The sequence below is a fragment of the Tripterygium wilfordii genome, chromosome 8 (assembly GCF_013401445.1).
Source record: "Tripterygium wilfordii isolate XIE 37 chromosome 8, ASM1340144v1, whole genome shotgun sequence".
Classification (NCBI taxonomy): domain Eukaryota; kingdom Viridiplantae; phylum Streptophyta; class Magnoliopsida; order Celastrales; family Celastraceae; genus Tripterygium; species Tripterygium wilfordii.
Genome location: NC_052239.1, coordinates 11789274 through 11810552, shown reverse-complemented (window position 1 = coordinate 11810552; position 21279 = coordinate 11789274). Strand labels below are relative to the sequence as shown.

General features: G+C 36.8%; 4 protein-coding genes across 10 annotated transcripts; 2 read left to right on the top strand and 2 right to left on the bottom strand.

Annotated features, from left to right (window-relative positions):
* The first annotated feature begins 827 nt into the window (after window positions 1-827).
* Window positions 828-7300, top strand: LOC120003307 (MADS-box protein SOC1-like). 5 transcript variants are annotated; one of them, XM_038852239.1, is made up of 8 exons: window positions 828-938; window positions 1916-2111; window positions 5558-5636; window positions 6061-6122; window positions 6235-6334; window positions 6427-6468; window positions 6743-6784; window positions 6933-7300. In XM_038852239.1, the coding sequence occupies exons 2-8, from the start codon at window positions 1930-1932 to the stop codon at window positions 7077-7079; spliced, it is 654 nt and encodes a 217-aa protein (XP_038708167.1). In that variant the 5' UTR covers window positions 828-938; window positions 1916-1929; the 3' UTR covers window positions 7080-7300. The 5 variants fall into 5 exon arrangements, with proteins under 5 accessions (XP_038708167.1, XP_038708166.1, XP_038708169.1 ...); XM_038852238.1 differs by lacking the exon at window positions 828-938 and adding an exon at window positions 1202-1379; XM_038852241.1 differs by lacking the exon at window positions 828-938 and adding an exon at window positions 1386-1480.
* A 168-nt stretch (window positions 7301-7468) lies between these two features.
* LOC120003306 (pentatricopeptide repeat-containing protein At4g14190, chloroplastic) lies at window positions 7469-9931 on the bottom strand. The gene is made up of 2 exons (XM_038852237.1): window positions 9503-9931; window positions 7469-9212 (listed from the first exon to the last, which is right to left on the bottom strand). The coding sequence occupies exons 1-2, from the start codon at window positions 9899-9901 to the stop codon at window positions 8052-8054; spliced, it is 1560 nt and encodes a 519-aa protein (XP_038708165.1). The 5' UTR covers window positions 9902-9931; the 3' UTR covers window positions 7469-8051.
* A 74-nt stretch (window positions 9932-10005) lies between these two features.
* Window positions 10006-14167, top strand: LOC120003309 (histone deacetylase complex subunit SAP18-like). The gene is made up of 6 exons (XM_038852243.1): window positions 10006-10216; window positions 10342-10374; window positions 11667-11777; window positions 13144-13239; window positions 13685-13759; window positions 13842-14167. Exons 1-6 carry the CDS (start codon window positions 10100-10102, stop codon window positions 13872-13874), a joined length of 465 nt encoding a protein of 154 aa, XP_038708171.1. The 5' UTR covers window positions 10006-10099; the 3' UTR covers window positions 13875-14167.
* A 385-nt stretch (window positions 14168-14552) lies between these two features.
* Window positions 14553-21005, bottom strand: LOC120003305 (UTP:RNA uridylyltransferase 1-like). Of its 3 annotated transcripts, none has more exons than XM_038852234.1 (6): window positions 19643-21000; window positions 18872-19240; window positions 18121-18344; window positions 17751-17814; window positions 16542-16738; window positions 14553-14974 (listed from the first exon to the last, which is right to left on the bottom strand). In XM_038852234.1, the coding sequence occupies exons 1-6, from the start codon at window positions 20825-20827 to the stop codon at window positions 14764-14766; spliced, it is 2250 nt and encodes a 749-aa protein (XP_038708162.1). In that variant the 5' UTR covers window positions 20828-21000; the 3' UTR covers window positions 14553-14763. The 3 variants fall into 3 exon arrangements, with proteins under 3 accessions (XP_038708162.1, XP_038708163.1, XP_038708164.1); XM_038852235.1 differs by lacking the exon at window positions 14553-14974 and adding an exon at window positions 15121-15917 and having other exon boundaries at window positions 19643-21005; XM_038852236.1 differs by lacking the exon at window positions 14553-14974 and adding an exon at window positions 15121-15913 and having other exon boundaries at window positions 19643-21004.
* Between the last annotated feature and the right edge of the window lie 274 nt (window positions 21006-21279).

The window sequence follows — 21279 nt, the reverse complement described above, 5'->3', positions numbered from 1 at the left end:
TTGAGCTTGACAAATTTAAATGGACTCTTAGATTCGAGACCATGTAATTAAACAAATCACTTGTGTATAGGGGTGACAAAACACTGTTCGGTTCGAATGATCGAATTTGTCCAATTCGGATTAAACGAAGTTTGGACATAAATTATATGTCTAAAATCTGGGTCCAAACAAATTTTTTTGTTCGATTTAAAATTGGTTTCGGGTCCAAAACAAAGAGAACTTGTCTAGTTTACTTGTCCGGATCCTAATCCGGATTAGTTTATTGTCCAATTTACTTGTCTGCATTTAAACCAATATGAGTGAGTTTCTTTAATTAAGTATGTTCGAAATTCAATCTGGATTAGAATCCAGACATGTAAATATTTCATAAGTACGTTTAATTTCCTATAATATTTAGTATTTTAGTTAGTTTAGTTTCCTATAATAATTTAGTAATTGTTTAGTATTTACATTCTTGTTGAGATTTGTTTTTAATTAGTCTAGGTTAAGAGGTAGTTTTCTATATAAACGGGTAGAGTTATATTTTTTTATTAATCAATAAAATTAAATAAAAATCGAGATTTATTTTCAAAATTGAGAATTTTTTCTCAACTTAACTTTATTCTTAATTATATTAAGATCAAGACATCAACCCGCCATGGCATGACGTCCACATCTGTCAAATGGTTGATTGGTCTGCTTCGATACGAACTTGTACGGAAGATGTTGATTTCTTGCTAACGTTGTACTATTTTCACACACTCTCTCTCTCTCTCTCTCTCTCTCTCCAATTGTTTTCTTTCATAAACTTTTAAAGCTCCTACCTTTCTGACTTTTCCACCGTAAGTCTTCTCTCTATGGCAGACTTTTCTTTCCATTTTAACCTAAATTCGGTAGTTCGTGGTCTTCAATGTGAGTTTACCGAAAACAAGCAGAAGGAAGAGAGGGTCTTCTTTGAGGTAAAGGATAATGAATGAAATTTGTTGTATTCTTCTCTTTTGCCTTTTATAAAGCAAAATCGTACACATTTTGTTTCTTCAAATAGCTAGGTGGGTTCTTGGTGGATGCTTTTAAAGAGATAAAGATATATGATTTTTAAGGAAGATGGTTATTCTTGTGCTTGTTTGCTTTACTGGTGAACAGTGAAAGGATTGAGAATCAATCAATTCTCAAACACACCCACAAACCAGAAAACCCCAAAAAAAAAAAAACTAGAAAGGGAAGAAAAGGAAAAAAAATCCCTTGTTTTTAATCTTACATGCCTAGTTATTCCAAGTACTCTTGTTGGGTCACAAAAGTCCCATATTTTATCTTCTTAGTGCTCTTGCTATTTTTGGAATATTTCTTTTCTTCTCTTCAAAGGCTCTCTCTGGTTTCTTAGCACATTTGTTGTTTATTTGGTTAGACTTGCTCTTCCTTTTGGCTCTTGTTTCTCTGAGTGTGTTGAATGTGATTTCGTGTTTTCTACAATCTTATAGATGCTGTTTCGATCGATCAATCAGTCAGTCTCTCTCAATTAATACCTAACTGTGTTTTTTTTTTTCTTCTTTCTTTTGGGTTTGCAAAAATCTTCAGATTCGATGAGATTTCCTTATTGTTTTTCCATTTTTGGGTATTTCTTGTTCTACTCCTTTTAACACTACATCTGGGTTTTACCCATTTGGTAAGAAATACCTCATCAGAGACCCTTTTGGCTAATTTTGATTCAAAAGTGTATTTCTGGTGGTTCTATATCTTTGCCTTCTTTAATGAGTCACTAGCAATTACTTAGAATCCTCCCCCATGCACTATTTGATAAAGAGGGCTTTACTAGTACTGACTAGCCCCAGCCCTAGCCCTTTGGGTTCACAGTACACACTCCTCTTTTTCCTTGGTTTTTGTTTTTAGTAAGATTTCTTAATTAATAAATTTTGTTGTTGTTGTTGTTGTTGTGAAGGTAATCAAAGAGAGATGGTGAGAGGGAAAACCCAGATGAGGCGCATAGAGAATGCGACAAGCAGACAAGTCACCTTCTCTAAGAGAAGAAATGGGCTTTTGAAGAAGGCATTTGAGCTTTCTGTTCTTTGTGATGCTGAAGTTGCTGTCATTGTCTTCTCCCCAAGAGGGAAGCTTTATGAATTTGCAAGTGCCAGGTATGTAAGTATTGGTTTTTTCCACACACTTCCCATTATCCCTTTTACCTTATTTAAGGATTTACTGTTCACGATTAATCAGATTCCTGTCTTCTTGGAACATGTGTGGATTTTTGCGTTGTGTTTTCCTTCATTTAATTCATATTTATTTCATATATACATATATATGTGATATATATATTATAGTATGACTGTGGGTTTCTGCTCCTTAGCGTTACATAAATCATCCTGGATTTTAGGCGTCTCTTCATCTCTCTGTACATCTCTCTGCATGCCTGAATTGCACTAATGACATATGTTTTATCTCCCTTTGATTCCATGTATATATTGTTTCACAGATCTCTCTCCATCTGGGTTTTCACAGATCTCCCTTTTGATTAGTGTTTTCAAAAACAAAAGATAATGATTCTTAGAGGCTGCCGCAAATCTAAATGAAATGAAAACACAAAAATTTAAAATTACGAAAAAATGACTATAAACCCTAAAAAGGTCCATTTGAGGCCTTAACGGTGAAATTTGACAAAATTAAAGTAGGGTTAGAAACGAGTCTTCTGAGGCTTTGCTTGTAACTAACGTACCTAACTAGTCCTACACTAGCTTAGTCACACTAAGCTTATATTGTACTCTCTAGGAAGTCATGGAAAACTTGCAATAAGTGACTGTCCCTCTAATAAAATCTGCTTAAAATCAAAATACGTACTCACACTTATATTTTACATGATTAGGTTAGTGGTACTCTTTTAGGGTTTTACGGTCACAAATAAAGTGAAAATAAATGCAATGTACGTTGTTTCTTTGGTTATGAGTGGAGCAAGGCCTCTACTCAACATCAACCAAACAATGAGATGAGAGATAATATTGCTACCTTAAGAACTAGATTTGATGTTGTGATGGCAACACTCATGTGGATACTCAAAATCTTTTACACATCTTTTGCACCCAAGCCCTATGATATCTGGATTCGGGTACGGATGTCGGATATGAGTACATATCCGTGTGTCCGATTCTTCAAATTGAAAACTATCATAGGAGACAGGAGAAAGTGAAGAGTCCGGGTATCATAACCCAAGCCCATTCTTTATGGACATCCATATTGATCTGCTTGAATAGTTGACCACTTCTTTACATCATCATTTGAGATGCAAAACCAGCTAGCTAGCCTTTTATTTTTCCTCATTTTCTTTTGTGATTATGGCCCTGCTTTATTTTCATCTGTATTTATATATAGATTATGCATATATATATATATGATGTTCACTTACTCTATATTCAATATGGGTGGTCATCTCTGATATATATTATACTTGCCCAAATGCACTAAATAAACACTGCATATTTTCTCTTCAAATCTTGCTTTTTTCCTTCCCTGAAAATAATGAAAAACATGTTATGAAAGTGTCATTTTAGACATGTAGTATGCTCCTGTGACCCTACTTGGATTTGCTTCTGTGTTAGCTAGCTAGGTATTCGTTTTCCAAGAGTAAATATAAAATCAGTTTTGTATTATGTTATGATTGAAAACTTAACTCAAAATAGTTCCATACCTCTTGAGCTTCCTTAAAGTTTTGTCAACTGTTTTGTACTTCACTTTCTAGATTAATTGCTTCAAGAATAACCTTTTGATTGTGTGAATTATATATATATATATAGTATACGAGGCCCATGATTCTCATTCTCTCTCACCCTATCCTTGTAATCTGTTGTCCGAATGCAATGTTTTTACTAATTGAAATACGTAAAAATTATAATTATGTTTTGAAATACGTTGAAAATTGAGTAGCTTTTTTTATTATTTTTATTATATATAATTATATATATATATATACACACACACAGGAAAATTGAGTAGTTAGTTAGTTTAACTTCTACATGAAACTCTCTATTGTTAATAACAAATTTATGTTACATCCAGTTCAATAAGAACAAACAATTGAACAATCATTAGTTTGTAGATGAATTTGAAAAAATAACTCCCGTGTACAAGACTTTTGCATGGGCGAGATTTGGAGATAAACATGGTGTGGAGAGATTGGTTTCTGAAATTGAATCCATGACCTTTAGATTCGATTTGAAAATGATGTCAAAATAATGAGACGACAATTTATGTTAACGAAGATATTACCAATAATATTAAGAAGAAGGAAAAACTTTTTATGAATATCAAAAATAGAACTTACATAAACATTGGAACAATTGTCTTTACTAAAAGAAGTTTTTCAAACTTAATTACTAAATCCTTACTTGAGATTAAATGTATGAGGAGAGATTTAATGGAATAGCTAGCTATACTGTTTATTGAAAATATCATTTGAGCTTGAATAAGAAACCCTAGTTTGCAGCTCTAGAGGACAAAATGAACCCTCTAGAGAGAGATTATCCTTTTTACTTAGGACTGTTCAAATTCTTGTCCTAACCCCTAGTCCCTAGATTCCCGTTATCTGGTCTAACAACATTTGATAGATTTGATGGATCCTCTGCCACAATGTTATGACAGCAGTTATGTAATGATGAGTCCACACGTTATTGTTGCTAATTCCTAGAATATGGTTTCCAGGAATATTGATTCTGGTTCTAGTAAAGATTGTTTTAATAATTTATGAGATACAAACTTAAAGTTTACAAGTTTAATTCCTGACAATAATCTCTTCATATATTATGTGGAAGTAAGGTGTACGTATATCCTGTCTGTCCTCGACGCCACCTATTGCGGGAGTTTTGTTTAAGCAAATTATACTTTCACCCTCTCAAATTTTATATTTCGCCCCACTGAATTTTAAAATTTTTTATCACTATCCAAATATCTATTACTTTCTTCCCATTAACTCCTAAATATAATTCTTATTTATTTCCTTGATTTGTTTAGACTTTAGATGCTCTAGTGACTATAAGCAAATTGGTTTTTGCTTTTATTAGCATTTGTATTGTATAAGTAAATTCAGTTTTTCATAGGTATTCTTACTCATTTTTGCCATCCTAAGTTATAGGTCTTTCATTAAAAAAAAATATTAGTAAATCAACTTTCATTATTACTTATCGATATTCTATAAATTTTTGACTTTTAGTGTTGTTTTTCATCATTTTGAAAGGCAAAATTAATAAATGACCCACAAAAATTACAGAGCACTGCACCTCAAACTCTGCATATAGCTTTTGCCTCCCGGAGATAGAATCCGGCGTCCACCCCCTGTGTATAGGTGTTGTTTATCAATTCACTTTCTGTACTCCAATATTTAGTACTTTTGGAACACACCTATAAGCTATTTTCCAACAAGATTTGGTAAGAGAATTTTATGTGAGACATATTTAATTGTTTTCGTTCTCTTCTCTGGATAAGTATGTGGCTGCTGATCATGACATTTATTTGTATAATATATATAAAATGTTTGATTGATATTTCATCAACAAAACTGAATTGATTGCATGGCTTTTGGATTCCTTTTGTTCAGAATGCAGGAGACCCTAGAACGTTATCGAAGGCATAAAAAAGATACACATACAAACATGCCAACTGAGCAAAACATGCAGGTTCTCTTTTCTTTGTTTTTGTTTTTCCTTTCACAGATATATGAAACCTTTTTGCTCCAAATGTTGATGAGAGCTTGATAACATTGTTCAGAACATTGCCCAAGATTTCTTCCTTATTATCAAGAAAATGTAGAGTGGAAGCTTATTTCATGTATATTTGGGTTTAAGATGTGTTTGTCTTTATCTTGATACCTAGACTCGGGTACGGGTGTCGGGTATGGATACATATCCGTGTATCCGGTTCTTCAAATTGAAAGCTCTCATAGAGGGAGATTAGGTAAAGTGAAGAGTTCGAGTATCATACCAATACCCATGTCATGCATACCAAACACCGGTACGACAGGATAAAGTAAAGAGTCCCGATATCATAGGACTCCCTATGGTATTTGCATTAGTTTCTTACAACTTGATTTGAAAATGGCAGAATTTGAAGGATGAAGCGGAATGCATGGCGAAGAAGATAGAATTTCTGGAACTGTCAAAGCGGTCCAAGACCTAACTTTACCTTATTTATATATACTAGTAGGATTCATTTTTCTATTTAGCTCAGAAAGCATTGAAAGAAATTCTCTGTAACTTGGAATTCTGAATGGCTCAGGAAGCTTTTGGGTGAAGGCTTGGCACAATGTAACATGGAAGAACTACAACAGATAGAAAAGCAGTTGGAGAAGAGTGTAAGCAGCATTAGAGCAAGAAAGGTACACCACAAACTAGTATATATGCAGTAAATATCCTGAAATCATGTAATGGATGGTCCTGACATGTCCAGCTTTTTTTTTTTCTCGTCCAGCATCAGGTTTTCATAGAAGAGATTGAGAAGCTAAAAGAGAAGGTAAGAAATCAAACCGAAAAATTATTAGGCAAGCATCAACCTTGAAAGTGTCCTACATTCATTATGATAGGGATCCCAACAGCTGCTATCTCAGTTATCCTAGATACTGAGTTGTACGCGTGCACAAGATTTCATGTGAAACATGTGAAGCCACGAATTCAATTGGGTCACGTGCGTCTAACTCAACAGTTAGGATCATTGGGATACAAAATCTTGAGGTCTTTATCATTTCAGTTCTACATTGATGTGCTTTGTACCTTTGTGTAAATTGCAGGAGAAAATCTTAGCTGCCGAAAATGCCCGGCTAAGTATGGAGGTAAATCTTTGTTGTTCTTCCTGTTTGAATTTTTATATTAAGGATCTTATACCCATTAGAATCTGGAACCTGTGTTATCTACTTGAAGCATATAGAATTTGGACTGGAATCCTACCTTTTTCATAACAAACAAGAAACTTTCTTTCAGTGTGGTCTGCAACCCTGGGAAAGATTGAAAGAGCAGAAGGAAAATGAAGTCTACAAAGAAAGTAATAGTCCTAGTTCAGACGTTGAGACTGAATTGTTTATTGGACCTCCAGAAGGGAGAAGAAAGCAGTTGCTACCGCAAAACTGAGAGGTAACATTCAGGCCTTCTTATGTGCCTGCTGTTTCTAAGTTGCAGCATCACATGGTTGCTCTCTATTTATGACAACTTGAAGAAACAATCATTCAGTGAGCGAACAGTGACTCTATTTTTCTGTTTGTTGACTATTACCTCCAATAAATATTATGCTTGAATGTTGTATCTATTGTATATCACATGTCAATGAAAATTTTCAGTGTTGTTATGTCAAAGTGTTCTTTCTTTTCTTATGGAAAAAGTGCAAAAGCAATAAAGGAAACCTTCAACAAACTCAGGCAAATATACCACCAGAGTTGTACTTAGGAAAGGCCACTAAGCATATCAGATATTCATTTCATTGCAACTGTGGCTGGAAAATGATATGATTGGATCTACTTCAGTGATCATTCTGAGAAGCCTTTAAAAGAACCTTGCTTGACCTTGAAAACAATATACAATGGGGGGCCTGTATCAAAGAATCAGTGTTGCAACCGCATTCAGATTCATTCATACATCCTCTCACAAAATGCTGCTGAGGGTCATTTAAGTACCAAAGAAAAAGCTTCTTTGAAAGAAAGTTAATCTGCTATGAATTTTCCAAACATGCATCAAGCTAGTGATAGCTTTAACCCTTTATATTGATCCACCCCTATACCTTCCAATCTCTTTCCCATTGGCAGATGTAGAATTGCAGATCACCAATCTCAGTAGCACGTTCCTCGAAATGGGAATACCAATGCTGTTTCCCGGTTCTAGATGGCCATCTTCTATATGAGACCAAATAAAGAGCACCAGTGAAATGACAGCAGAGTTCCCTATGGGTCATAAGGACCAATAGCATATAATGATAATTTCATAACTCAAGCACAAAGAAATGTGCATAAAGAAAAGACTTGTGCCATGATAAGATTCTTCTGATCAATTACAAAAAGTATCCATTGACATTGCTGAGGTGAGTTTGATGAGCTAAACTGTAATCTGTAATCAACTTTCCTCAGCTGAAGGCCTTTCACTATGTTTGGCTACCATATCAACTAAGTAGCGATAAGTCCACCTTTTATCTTCTCTAGCTTCAGGTTCAAGGGAAGAGTATGCTTGTTCACATTTTTTGAGGAAATACCCCTTACCAAATGCTGATAGAACAAGAGCATCTGTATTCATTTCTACAGACCAGTTGATAAGACCCATCCTTCTCCATGTTTCTTCAATCCCTTTCCCATTAAAGCCATTCATCTTTGCATCGAAAAGAATTCCAACAGTGACTATATCAGGTTTCACACCAAGAGTGGGTAGTTCAGCGAGTAACGCTCTCAAGCGTGTAAAATCTTTCATCTTCAAGTAAGCTAGCAAGATAATATTTGCAACAGTTACATTCCAGGGAATTTTTTCTTCTTCCATCTCCAAAATAATCGAATCCATGCCTTTTCGACTCAAAAGACAAGCATGAGAAAGGAGGCGCAGACACCAAAATAAATCAGTCCTACCGGTTTTTGAAGAAACATTTAGTCCCAAGTCCTCCAGTCTCGAGAACATGTAGTTTTCAATATAAACCCTTGCCATTTTCCTTACCAGATGCTCTTTCAAATAGGTTTTCGAGTTCAATACTCGCCTAATAACTCTCTCCATCTTTTCTACAATTCCAAAATCCACATAAGCCTCAAGCATTGCAATCAAAGTTGAAGGCTGAAAGTTCATTCTCTTGGATCGCATGGTTTGGTATATTCTTTCCATCCTTGTAAGCAACCCACCTCGTGCGGACTCTCTCATAAGTAAATTGTATGTACTGCGTTCAGGCAAACACCCATCTAGTTCCATCTTCTTCACACACATACCCATCTCATCATACATTCTACATTTTCCATATGCTTCAATCAGCCCCTCGTAAGTATCAGTCTCCGGTGCCAAATTAACATCTTTCATCTCATTAAGGTAAGATAGAGCATCATCAAATTCACAATTTCTGGCATATCCATGAATTATTGAATGGTAAATCTGCAAAGACGGATGAAGACCGTGACTTTTCATTTCTTTAAATGCCAAAACTGCTTCTTCCATCAAACCCTCTTCCCCTAAACATCCTATTATCATCTCGTAGTTGAATTCATTAATTCGGGATTTTTCTGTGTTATTCCACACATCAAACACCTGTTCATGACTCATCAAGTTGTAATATTTGCAAAATACATATAATTTCTGTAATTCAATATGAAATCCATAGATAGAGAATTCTCAAAGCATTCATAGTTATCAATCAGAGGTGAAAGGCTAAAGGAGCATAGGTATCAAATTCAAATAAGGAATACTCAATTTAAAAAAGAACAAGAAGCAAGACAGGTAACGACCTTTCACCAGATAATTCAAATACTTGAAGACAAGAAACCAAATTCCAGATTTAGTTTCTTATCACATAAAAGTTCAATAAGATGAGGAAGAACCTGAAGAATCTCCTTGGCTCTGGAGGCATGTCTGAGGAATCTGATGACAGCCCAGAAGTGTTCCTTGGGCCAATCTCCCTCATCTTGAAGAATTTGCAGCGGAGATGAGTCTTTCATATTGAGCCTCTCAAGTAAATCTTTGAGCCTCTGTTTCTCATGAAAGGCCTCCACGAGAAGAGTTGTTTGCTTCGTGGAATGGTCAGCTGATTCTGGTACTAATGCAGGCGCGTGCACAGTGGAAGGATCGCATTGACAACGGAAAATTGGTTTTGGGTCTCCCTTCAATGACTTTGGGTATAGGGTTTTGGATGTGATGACGATGTTGGTGCAGTAGTTCCTCCAAATCGCTCTTGCTATGCAGTGAATTTGGAAGGGAAGAGGAAGAGGACAGCCCTGCATTTGGAAGTATGGTGTGTGGCAGCAAACACCCCTCCGGGCCTTCAAGTTTTAGCCTATTTAGCTGGGCCTGCATAATTTCATGGGCCCAATTTCCTTTCAAAATCGGAAAATCTCGTTCTGGAAGCGGAGAATCGATCACGATCCCTACCTAGGAAGGTCTAGAAGAGCAGCCAGGACTCAGGAGCTTCAGTAAGAGAGATGGCGGGAGCAGCAGAAGGACAAAAGAGACCTGGAGGAAGACCAATGCCTCCTTCCGGTAGAGGTCTTCCTCCTCCTCCGCCAGGACCTCGCTTTCCGCCGGTCGATCGCGAGAAGGTAATTGTACTTTAAACTCTTCCACTCTTGATTTCTAGGGTTTCATATGGCTTTGGTCTCTATTCTCTTTTCTAGGCATTAAATCGTATGTTAATCAAATTAACTTCTTCTTGTTTGAAATGCAGACTTGCCCTTTATTGCTTCGAGTTTTCACCAAGGTATGTTCGTTAGTTAGAGCTACGATGTCTGGTTGTTTGATTAACTTATTTTTTGAATAAATTAGCGATAATTATGTTTATAAAAAATTGAATAGACGCTCCAATCCATATGACTCAACCGCAAGTTGCAAGTCCATGGTCACCACCTTTACCACTAGACCTCAGTGGATGCTTTCAATGGGATGAATTGGAGTACACCTGTTACAACCCTAGGGTTATGATAGGAGGTCTAAGGAAGAAACCTAGGCTGATTTTTTAGTTTCTTTATGGGATATAAGTATAACGGTTAAATTCATTTTATTGCTTCGAGTTTTCACCAAGGTATGTTCGTTAGTTAGAGCTGCGATGTCTGGTTGTTTGATTAACTTATTTTTTTGAATAAATTAGCGATAATTATGTTTATAAAAAATTGAATAGACGCTCCAATCCATATGACTCAACCGCAAGTTGCAAGTCCATGGTCACCACCTTTACCACTAGACCTCAGTGGATGCTTTCAATGGGATGAATTGGAGTACACCTGTTACAACCCTAGGGTTATGATAGGAGGTCTAAGGAAGAAACCTAGGCTGATTTTTTAGTTTCTTTATGGGATATAAGTATAACGGTTAAATTCATTATATCATGATATCCCACTTAGATGCTTATCATGCTGATGTAATATTTTTTCTTATTCATCAAATTCTGAAGGAGTTTGAATCAGTACGGCAGTACCTTTACAGAATGGATCCATGGTGCTGCAGCGTTTGTTTCTTTATACATTTCATCTTGTTCTGTCGATTACTGTCATCCAAGGGCTCATTTTATTCATCTGGTTCTAATTTTTTATTTTGTTTATGGAATTTGTGCATCGCTTCAGAAATTAAGGAGCAGAGATTGTACAAGAAATCAGTTATAATATTTTTCATATGAAATGTTAGACTAAGTTATGCTTGGAAAGAGGGCTTTGGAGTTCAGTAGATTTATTTGTTAAAAATATAAGAAAAGGGAAAGATAGAGTCTTTTAGAGTTTTGAGATATCGTCCAATTCTGGAATTATAGTTTTCTTCTTGTAGAGATAAATCCTTCAGTTTTCAGTCTGAAATGGAATAAATTTGTGCTTTCTAAGTGGCAACACCCAGGATGGTTTTCAAGGGAATTTGCTTTTAGTATATCTTGCAATCCAATTGACCTGTGCACATTATCTGTTGATTTGTAGTCGACCTATTTATGGATTATTATCCTTACTCTAAAATGGCCCTTCTTCACTTGGACTTGTTCTTTGAGTCCATTAACATATCAGTTTTCTATAGAGTGGAGGCCATCATACCAAGGAGGACTTTGCGGTGAGAGGCAAGGAGCCTAAGGATGAGGTTCAAATTTATACTTGGAAGGATGCTACTCTTCGCGAATTAACTGATCTGGTATGTTAACAGAGTCTCTCTCTCTCTCTCTCTATATATATATATATATATATATATATATATAGACAGTCAAGTGAAATCACGAAATAATTTTATCTATGGACTGTGGAGGAATACAAATTTTGTTTTGGTACTGTATATGCTTGTCTTATGTATGATTCCCTTTGTATTTGCATGTGTATATGCTTGTCTATTTACATTTTAAATCTTTGAAGTGTGAGTGAATTTTTTGATGCCTGCATAGTATTTTATGGAATCATTGAGTTGGACAACCATGATTAGTCTTCTTGGCTGATTAGGAGCTGTGGTGGCCCTGCTTCGCTGATAAGTTGTTTACAGGTGCACCTGTCCAAAGCCAATGGGACGGGTGTGTGAAATTGTGTGTTAATTGCCGCATGGCCTTGTAAGCCATTGTATTACTGATTTGTGGTGCGTTTGTGGACTTAACATATGTTGTATTACAGGATGGAACTTTTATAGAGGTGAACTTGACCATCCAACAGTATGATATTGGTGTATGGAGATAATACCCTAGAAATTGGATAAGGTACAAAAAGAGGCAAAATTTCCCACATACGAGGCTCTTGCAATGAAGGAGGGGTCTGAGAAGGTCAAGTTAATACTTAGCTTTTCCCAAGAAATATTGAGAGGCTGTTCAAGGATTTGAACCTGTGACTTATAGTTTGTTGTAAAACAACCTTACCACTAGGCCAAGGGTTAGCCCCTTAGAAATTGTCTTAAGTTTTTCACCTAATTGATAAGCAAGGGAATTAAATTGGTAGTTTGTAAGATTTATTTACTGAGAATAGCATGTTGGGCTAAATTTCTTGTGAATGGTCTGGCAAGGAAGATCTTCATGGTAAGATCAGTATATGGTGGACAGTGATCAGTTATTTTCGGAGAGGAGCTGTAAGATCTGCCCTACTCTGATATCTGAAGCTGCTATAAGTTCACTGTCCTGCACTCCTGCATCTCCGACTTACATTTAGGCTTTTAGCCCTTTATGTAAAGTGCAGAACCTGTTCCTGTTGCAGCAGGTTGGTGCAGAGTCATCGATATATCTTTCGGAGTACAACATGTCAACATCCCAAGGATAAGAGTGTGTCTTGGTTTACCTTTCTAGATTTCTCCTAGTGATCTTTTACTAGCTTTGATGCTTGAGAATAGAAGACTTCCCTGTGATCCCGGACCTGACTTATTACAAATAAAGTTTGTGCAGTGAGCATTTTTGACCTATGCCCTCAATTGAAGGAAATTAGAAATTGTTACATTTAAGTGTGTGCTTAATCCACAATCTCTTCAATGTTATATTATTCTTTTGGTCATTTTGGCTCTGTAGTCAATACTTGATGGTGCTCTTCTACAGGTGAAAGAGGTGGCACCAGCAGCGAGAAGAAGAGACGCAAGACTGTCTTTTGCTCTGGTGTATCCTGATAAAAATGGGCGTTTTATTGTGCGAGAGGTTAGTCATTTTCTCTCTGTTGCTTTTGCAAATGTAGGAGCGGTCCCAAGTGCTTAATGCATTTGTAATTATTATTTCTTCTTGTTGTTTTCTTTTTATGTTGCGTTTGGAAACTTAGAAGTTTCCCCTAGTGCCTATGCCTGTGATTATTATTTCTTCTTGTTCTTCCCCCCCACCCTTCTTTAATGCAAAAAGAAATCTTATTAAGCAAGTGCCCATGTCTTAATGTTGTTTAAGAAAATCGTATCTTTACTTCCTCCCCTTATTGTAGGCTTGTGTATGTAGTAGATGCAAGAATACTTGTTATCCATGAGCTATCATCATGTTTTGGGGAAAATGTACTGTGATTTTCCGATTGAAATATCCTACAACATAATTACATACCTGTTTTTATCAAAATTCATAACGGTGTTCTGATTGTTAAGTGTTCCATTGCCTCTTGAAGGTGGGGAAGACATTCTCTTTTGGATCAGGGAGACGACTAGATGATGCCAAGGCATTAGCTGAACTCGACTTTCAGGTAATAAAATATTATTTTTTGCAGAGAAAACTTATACTTTGCTTTTGAGTTTATCACTAAGTTGTGTTCCATGAAAATGCAGATTGGAGATTATTTGGATGTTGCGATTCTGTAGGAAATCTCTACATTACCAAGTACCTCCTCTTGGTTACTATCTTATTATGTTGATTTCTAATTTTCATATCCTTACATGTATGAGATCATCTCAAATGATACCAAAAGTTCCAAAATTTGATGAGAGGGATTAGCTTAGGAAGAGATTCACTCTTAAGTGGCTGTCTTTGCAATGTGTGAACAATCCTGTGATTTGTTACTTCAAGTTAGATGGCAGTTTTTGATAATTTGACCATAAGCCCTTGTCTTTAGTATAACTTTATTATTATTGTGTGAAAATATTAATTCTGGATATGAATGAGGAAAAAATTTAAATTTTGATTAACTATATCATTATGATTAACGTATGCTTTGAATACAAAGAGACGATTGTTATTTGGAATTCAGGGATTCTTAGTAGCTTTTATCCCAACAGTTGAATAGTACACGCAGGATACGAATTCACTTAGTTCTTGTGTATTCAACACAACAAGGTTACAAAGTACTGTTGGGATCTTTATCGTTTTTGTTTGAAACCAAAGTTCCAAACGAAAATCGTACAGCTCTCCTTGCTTTGCTTCACATACCGATCGGCAGTGGTGATTTACCACTCGGCAGAAATCAGCAAACCCACGTCAGCTGAATAAAATCGCCTGAATCTTAACCGGTTTAATAACATCATATTGCTTCAGTTCATCAATGATCCTATTGAAATCGCACATACCGTCTTCCATAAACCAGGTTACCAGAAGTTCTTACAATTGGAGAGAATTGACAAACCTAAAGCCCAAAATACAAACGGGAGCATCAAAAAAGGGGCCGGGGCTAGGAAAGGGAAGAAGATAAACAAGACTTTACAAGCTCACTATAAGTTGGCCATACTCATACCATCTACGACTGAAAATGATTACTCAGCAAGGGACGTATGGCTCAAACAGCTTTACACAAGGATTTCGATCATACTGCATAACTTCGGCAGCACGTTCAAACTCCTCCCTCAGAACTTTTATGCTAAATTTGTCAACCACTCGGCCAAGGTCGTGAGATATTTCAAAGGGGTCTTCTATACATATCAAGTGCCGATCGTTACCAATCCTTCTGGTCCAGTCTTTCTCATGCTTGCTGCAGCAATAAAATACGTAGAACAGTCAGTCAACTGCAAAAGGGTGCAATAGGGTTTCATTGTAAATGAAAATTGACGGGTTCAAATCTGCCATGTCAAAAGAGAGAGATTCAGCCTCCAGTCAAGTCCCAAACAAAAATCTTAATGCACTAACAAATGTTTGATAAAATAACAAAATCTTCAATCTCTACAAGTCCCTAAGTTTAGGCAACACAAGGCAAATTGTGATATAGGACTCCTGTTAGCTACCCAACATCAACGCAACCCAATGTTGTTCAAGCCCTCTCCATCAAATAAGATCCCTGTACTAAAAGAAATGAGCTAATACCTGAGACCTTGATTGTCGGAAAAGATATTTGCGCACCTTAAAAGTGCGAAAAATTACCCTCAACCACTGTTGCAAAAGTCGGCCGACTAGGTGGTGATCGGCGTTGTCCGCCGCGTCTAGGGTGAAATCGGGTCACTTAATCAGTGACCCGATTAAGCCCCAACTAGTCGGCCTAGTCGTTGCTGAGCGATTTTTTTTTTCTGCAACATCCATCCAAAACGACGTCGTTTTGGATGGATTTTTTTTAAAAAAAAAATGCAGCCCTAGCCTAAATCGCGACAGAGCCGAATGTTCTTCTTCTTCCTCCATTCTCGGGACAGAACAAGCAGGCGGCGACCTCCCCATCTTCGAGCTTGAGTAGCACGGTCGCTAGGGCACGGTTGATGGAAATTCCAGCTTGAAATATCTGAGGAGTTCCAAAAAGTTGCTAGCAGTGACGAACACAAATCATTCTTTGAAAAGCTTGATAAGGTTAGCCTTTTCTCTAAAAATGAAGTTATGGAAACTCCACATTTGCATGTAATAACATCTAATATTTCCTTTTATCATCCTTGAAATTTGAAACACGATTGCTACTTGCTAGGGCTTGGGTCAGTTCTTCTTTGATGATCTGTCTTGAGAAAACAACAAGACCAAATAGCAGAAGTTAGCAAGCATTAATATTTTTAAAGTAAACTGTTGAGTGTTGAGTGGAAATACGACTGTTATAGGTAAAACTAAGTCAAGTTTTGGCAATTCTTTCCACAAAATATTCGTTATATATATAACTGAGTGCCATACTGGTATATTGCATTATCATATATATGTTAGTCTGACATTTTGGGCATTATCATATATATGCAGGCCTGTATTGCATATATATATATTTTTAAATTAAAAAAACTCAAAACGATTAATCCGATTAATCCCCGACTAGTCCCCGATTAATCTCTAGTCCCCGTGAACCGCCTAGTGGCCGACTAGCGATTTTTACAACCTTGCCCTCAACAACGGTTCTATATACCTTCCAGTATCAAATATGGCAAGTTTTGGCATAAACCCAATTTGTAATGTCTAGAATTAGATCCTAGTCTTAACAACATTAGTGCACTGTGCACATACATGACAACCAACTAGCATCTAAAAAGTTATGCATTTTTTATTTTTTCTTGTAATAATTAACTTGCATATAATGTCAGTAGGCAGTAGCGCACAACGAGCATAGAAGATTATCAAACATATGAAATTATGTGACCCACCTTATTATGCTACCACTGCGAACAGATATAACATTATTTGCATAGTCATGATAATATGCCCAATAATTGAAGAACGCCCACACCAGTTGAGCTATAGTTTCACTGTTGCGGGATCCAAAGCCACTGAGTTTTTCAACTTGATCAAAGAAAGTGCAGTCAATGTCGTCTACAGTCACGGAGTATGTTGCCTCCATTTCCTGCATGAGAAAAACAATCCAAGGAATGAAACTATAAAATGTATTGTTAACATTCAACTTGAATCTTTCTTTCAAGACACACACGAGAGACTGCTTTTGGACCAACAAAAACAACTTCATGTACAAGAAATTAAGGTAATGTCATCTGCTCCTTTATAACGATTACTCTCCGCATTAATTTATTCCATAGCATCTGTCTACTCATATTTGAAAAAAGATATATTTATATGGTCAACAAGGGTCTAGCACTTGAGAACATACGAGATTTAGGAACTTGTGGTAAACTTAAAATCACAAACATGGTAAAGAAGAGCATAAGTTCACAAAATGCAAGAGTCTATTTTTCATAACCATAGCTCAGAGGCAATTGCTAAGGAAAAGTATGGATGAACAGTAATCGTGCGGACAATTACATGCATGAACAATATATTCCTTCTTTAATGGACATTTGAGGGTTGAGAACTAGATCTTTGAAGAGGAAAACCTAATTGTCACACCAAGGTTCCTAGGCATCACATCCAGGGTTCCTAGGCATCACACAAACTATGAAAGTTGCTGCATGCAGTCGTCTTGGTATTATTCATCATTAATCAATAAAATGTTACATCCTTTTTTATATAGGCTTATATGCCTAATAGGTTTGGATGCCAAGGCTTTTATTAGTAAATCCCAAATCAACCAAACAAACATACTAAAATAGTAAAACCATAATAAAACCCAAACACTAAGAAAAACCAACATATAATAAATTCACAAGGCCCAAACTAGTAAGCTCCCAGATATTTCCCCATCATCTAATTCTAACATATGCGAAATAAAAAAATCGGCCTTAGAAGTATCCTTTCCACGCCTTTTGTAAATTGTAATAAGCTGCTGCCACTTATTTCTATCAGCAATTGCTCAGTTAATGAACATGGTAGTTACAAATAAAGGATGGATAAGGGACATCCAAAGTACTACAACACCTATTCAGACATCACATCACAGTTAGAAGCAAACCAGAAATATATACCTGTAAGCATGGGAGGATCGCAGGTCTACGCAGCTGTAAGAAATGTATGCACATTAAGACATACCTGGAAAGAAAAAAAAATGTAATCACAAATGCAATCACGGCACATAAAAGTCTCAAGGACTTTTCGTAATAGAGATTCTCATCACTCTGATTTTGAATAAAATGAAAGTCATGTGAAGATACTGGCCACCACGTTCCAATTTATCTTCATTTCCAATGGGAGTGCAGGTCCTTATCAATGAGTAAGCAATCTTGTTGTCTTACTTATACTGTTTTCTTTTTTACTTTCTTTTTACGAGGCATCTTCTCCAATTTATCCCCACATAATATTGGGAGACAAAAAAAAAAGTCCGAGGCGATCACTCACGCATAGCTAGAGAGTGTTCCTTGGTAAGTTTCATTAACACCTCTTGACTTGGCCCAATGTTTAACGATGAAAGCCAACTGCCGTAATCTCTCATCAATGCAAGCATAATCACGAAGAACCTTTGTATTCACAACAGCCAAAACATTGTTTACACAGATGTCACAGGATATTCCAGTTTCTGGATCCATAAGCTTTACTATGGGCACCCTAGCATGTGTCAATGCCTGTATGAAAATTGTTTAACAAATTTAAAAAGGTTAAAAATATAAAATCTGGGAAAAAATAGATAATTAATTTTAATACCCTGAGACAGAATTGATTCCGCATATATAAAGAACCATATCAAGAGATACATGAAAAAAAAAAACACACCAATTGATAAAGTAAATCCACACGATGCCTCAAATCAGGTTATGATTTGAAATCAACAAAACAGGAAGGAAGCAAACAATGGAATGGCAGTTAAAAAACAACACTGGCTGCGCAAGGCTCTCAAAGTGGAGGGGACTGAGAATCCATATTCAGAAAAGCAACACAAGATTTAATTGACTTCTATGGAACGTTTTTTTGGGGGTGGGATTGGGGAGCAACAACTTACTTTTCTGAGTCTTCTAACCGTACTAAAAACAGGACACTCAGTGCTTCCGCATAAGATATTGCAATTATTCCCCCCTAAGTAAAGTCCTTTCAAAAATAACTTCTTTAATTTATAAGCCATGGTTGGAAAGAAAAAAAATGCTGTAAGATTTACCTGCACGTTCTGAAAATTATCCGATTGTAAGATATCAGCCAACTTTAGCAGAACCTCGGACTTGTTAATATCAGCATCTTCCATTGCAAGGCAAACATCAATATCACTTTTCGACACACCAAATGAGTTGGCACATGATCCATAGAGGTACAATTGAGCTTGAGGCCATTCTTTATTAACTAATTTCTCTAACAACATTAACAGTTGCTTCTGCTTTGCCTTTTCTTCCTCTGGTGGTACTAGAGACTCATAAATTAAAAGAAAAGGAGCATTTAAGCTGTCAATATCTCTCCGACAAACCATCTGCCTTCGAAGCATTCTCATTCTTTGGCTAAGAATATATTTTCCACGGGTATCTGATCTTGAATCCTAACGATAAAAATTAGAAGTTAATACTAGCTTTTCTTAGAACTTGCTATGATAACATATCTTTGAGCACACATACAGGAGGGAAATTGTAATGCTATGAGTAACCTCTGGTAATAATTTCAGCAAAAGAATATTCTTTTCTTTTTTTCCCCATAAGCAAGAGAATATTCTTTAACTCATGGAGGAAGCGAAAAACATTTAACTTGTTGAAGATAAGAGAAACCTAAAAGCAAACACTCTAGTGTAAACAACTGAACATCATCGGATTTTTTAAAGCGTTATAGTCAAATTCAATTCATATTTTGTCAATCTAGAATCAATGTTAAGTCATTCATGAACAAATTTATATGTAAGGAAGCAAAATTGGACCCAATCATGACATAGAAGGCATAAAATGTAAACCTTCCGGTGTGAGTTTCGACGTTGCTTCTTTCCATTCTTGTCAACAGATACATCCTCAACTACTAAAGAATCAACAAGCTGCTCAGTTAAATCATCCAGTTCACTGTCACCAACATAGCTAGTGTTGCTACCTCCGTTGCCATCTTCAACAACCTCTTTATGCAATTCCAACAAAGGCTCTTCAACATATGTTGCTGGAAAAGACTGAAGAGTTCTTCGAGCAGGCGTGCCAGGAAGATTCAGCTGACCAATTAGATCCAATTCATGCGACTTGCTGTGAATGTTACGAGAATAATCTCTCCTGTTGCTAAATTCACTATGGTCCTTTTGCTTATTCGCATTGTGCTTAAATTCTCTTGTCCTACTCCCAGATTCTCGATTCACTTCCGCTCTGGACTCGCTGGAAAACCCTGGTTGAGGTATTGACCTGTAATTTCCACCGCCCTGCTGCTGTCTCGCCCAAATGGCTTCTTTCCGCTGGTGAGGCAAATCAAGGTCGCCATGCCTCATGGCATTTGAATTAGGATTGGAACTAGAATTCGATCGCGAGTTGAATTGCCTATTCCTATTCCTGTCCGATCCGCTATCGCCAACATAGCTTCTAGACTTGGAGTCATGAAGAGAATTTCCGTTCAGTTCACTTCCATTGCGTTGCATAAGATAGGGAAACACAGGCTTCTGCTCTAGCAATCCAAGTAGCTTCTGTTGCTGTTCATGCTCCGGTTGCTTATGCTGAGAATAACTATGAGCCGTACTGTTTCCCAAAGGCCCTAATCTTTGCAAATCATTGACTTGTTGACTTCCACGAAAATGATTTCCTTGGAATTGATTTCTAGGCAAAGGGGATTGGGTAAACCCTAGAAAATCTGGATGAAAAGGAGGTGAAAAATTTTGAGGCCGTGAAGAAGGCGGAAGATCGCGAAGGAACGGCACGGTGGGGCCGACGGCCGCCGCAGCAGCAGGATCAAGTATCACGGATTGCTGGTTATGCTGAAGCTGATGCTGATGCTGATGCTGCTGCTGTTTCTGCTGACGACGACGATGAGGTAATGGAGTGGTGAAAGGAGAGGCTTGAGAGGGTAATGGAGAGGCCGATGATTGCTGTGATGGTGTTTCGGTTTGGTGTTGTCGCTTGTGGAGTAAAGAGAGGAGAAATTCGCCGCCTTCAGCTCCATCGCCGTCCATGACAGTGGGATTTCGGAGAGGTTTATTGAGCGCAATGAGAGTGAGAGAGACGGGGAAGGAAGTTGGTACAGCAGTGAGAGAGTTTCTTCTGCGGGAAGATTTGTTCCTTAATCGGATTCCTTTATTCTAGTCGCACGTTTACTGGAAGACCAAGACCAAATGTTGAAACAATCTAATTTATACGATTTTTTCTGCGAGATAACTTCCTTAGGAAGGAGTTTATTTCAGTGAAGAAAGTTAGTGGAGCCCCCTTTGATCGACCAATCAGGAGGAACTATTTGAAGAACTAAGACATATTTGGAACTCATATGGATTAAATTTTTTTTTAAAATACCGTTTAGAAAAATGTTTCATATTGAAATTAAAATTTGGGCACATATTTATCTACCCAATCGATTGTCAACCAAATTATCTCTCGTTGTGAATTTTTTTTTGGGTTTAGTGCATATAGG

Excerpts from the sequence above, each read along its gene's own strand:
- LOC120003307 (XM_038852239.1), top strand. The coding sequence starts at position 1,930 with ATGGTGAGAGGGAAAACCCAGATGAGGCGCATAGAGAATGCGACAAGC. Across the intron at positions 2,112-5,557 it reads TATGAATTTGCAAGTGCCAG|AATGCAGGAGACCCTAGAAC; the intron begins GTATGTAAGTAT and ends CCTTTTGTTCAG. Across the intron at positions 6,469-6,742 it reads TTGAGAAGCTAAAAGAGAAG|GAGAAAATCTTAGCTGCCGA; the intron begins GTAAGAAATCAA and ends TGTAAATTGCAG.
- LOC120003306 (XM_038852237.1), bottom strand. The coding sequence starts at position 9,901 with ATGCAGGGCTGTCCTCTTCCTCTTCCCTTCCAAATTCACTGCATAGCA. Across the intron at positions 9,213-9,502 it reads GAGCCAAGGAGATTCTTCAG|GTGTTTGATGTGTGGAATAA; the intron begins GTTCTTCCTCAT and ends AGTCATGAACAG.
- LOC120003305 (XM_038852234.1), bottom strand. The coding sequence starts at position 20,827 with ATGGACGGCGATGGAGCTGAAGGCGGCGAATTTCTCCTCTCTTTACTC. Across the intron at positions 17,815-18,120 it reads GGAACACTCTCTAGCTATGC|GTATGTCTTAATGTGCATAC; the intron begins GTGAGTGATCGC and ends TTTTCTTTCCAG. Across the intron at positions 14,975-16,541 it reads CGCAGTGGTAGCATAATAAG|CAAGCATGAGAAAGACTGGA; the intron begins GTGGGTCACATA and ends TTATTGCTGCAG.
- LOC120003309 (XM_038852243.1), top strand. The coding sequence starts at position 10,100 with ATGGCGGGAGCAGCAGAAGGACAAAAGAGACCTGGAGGAAGACCAATG. Across the intron at positions 10,217-10,341 it reads CGCCGGTCGATCGCGAGAAG|ACTTGCCCTTTATTGCTTCG; the intron begins GTAATTGTACTT and ends TTTGAAATGCAG. Across the intron at positions 13,240-13,684 it reads GGCGTTTTATTGTGCGAGAG|GTGGGGAAGACATTCTCTTT; the intron begins GTTAGTCATTTT and ends TGCCTCTTGAAG.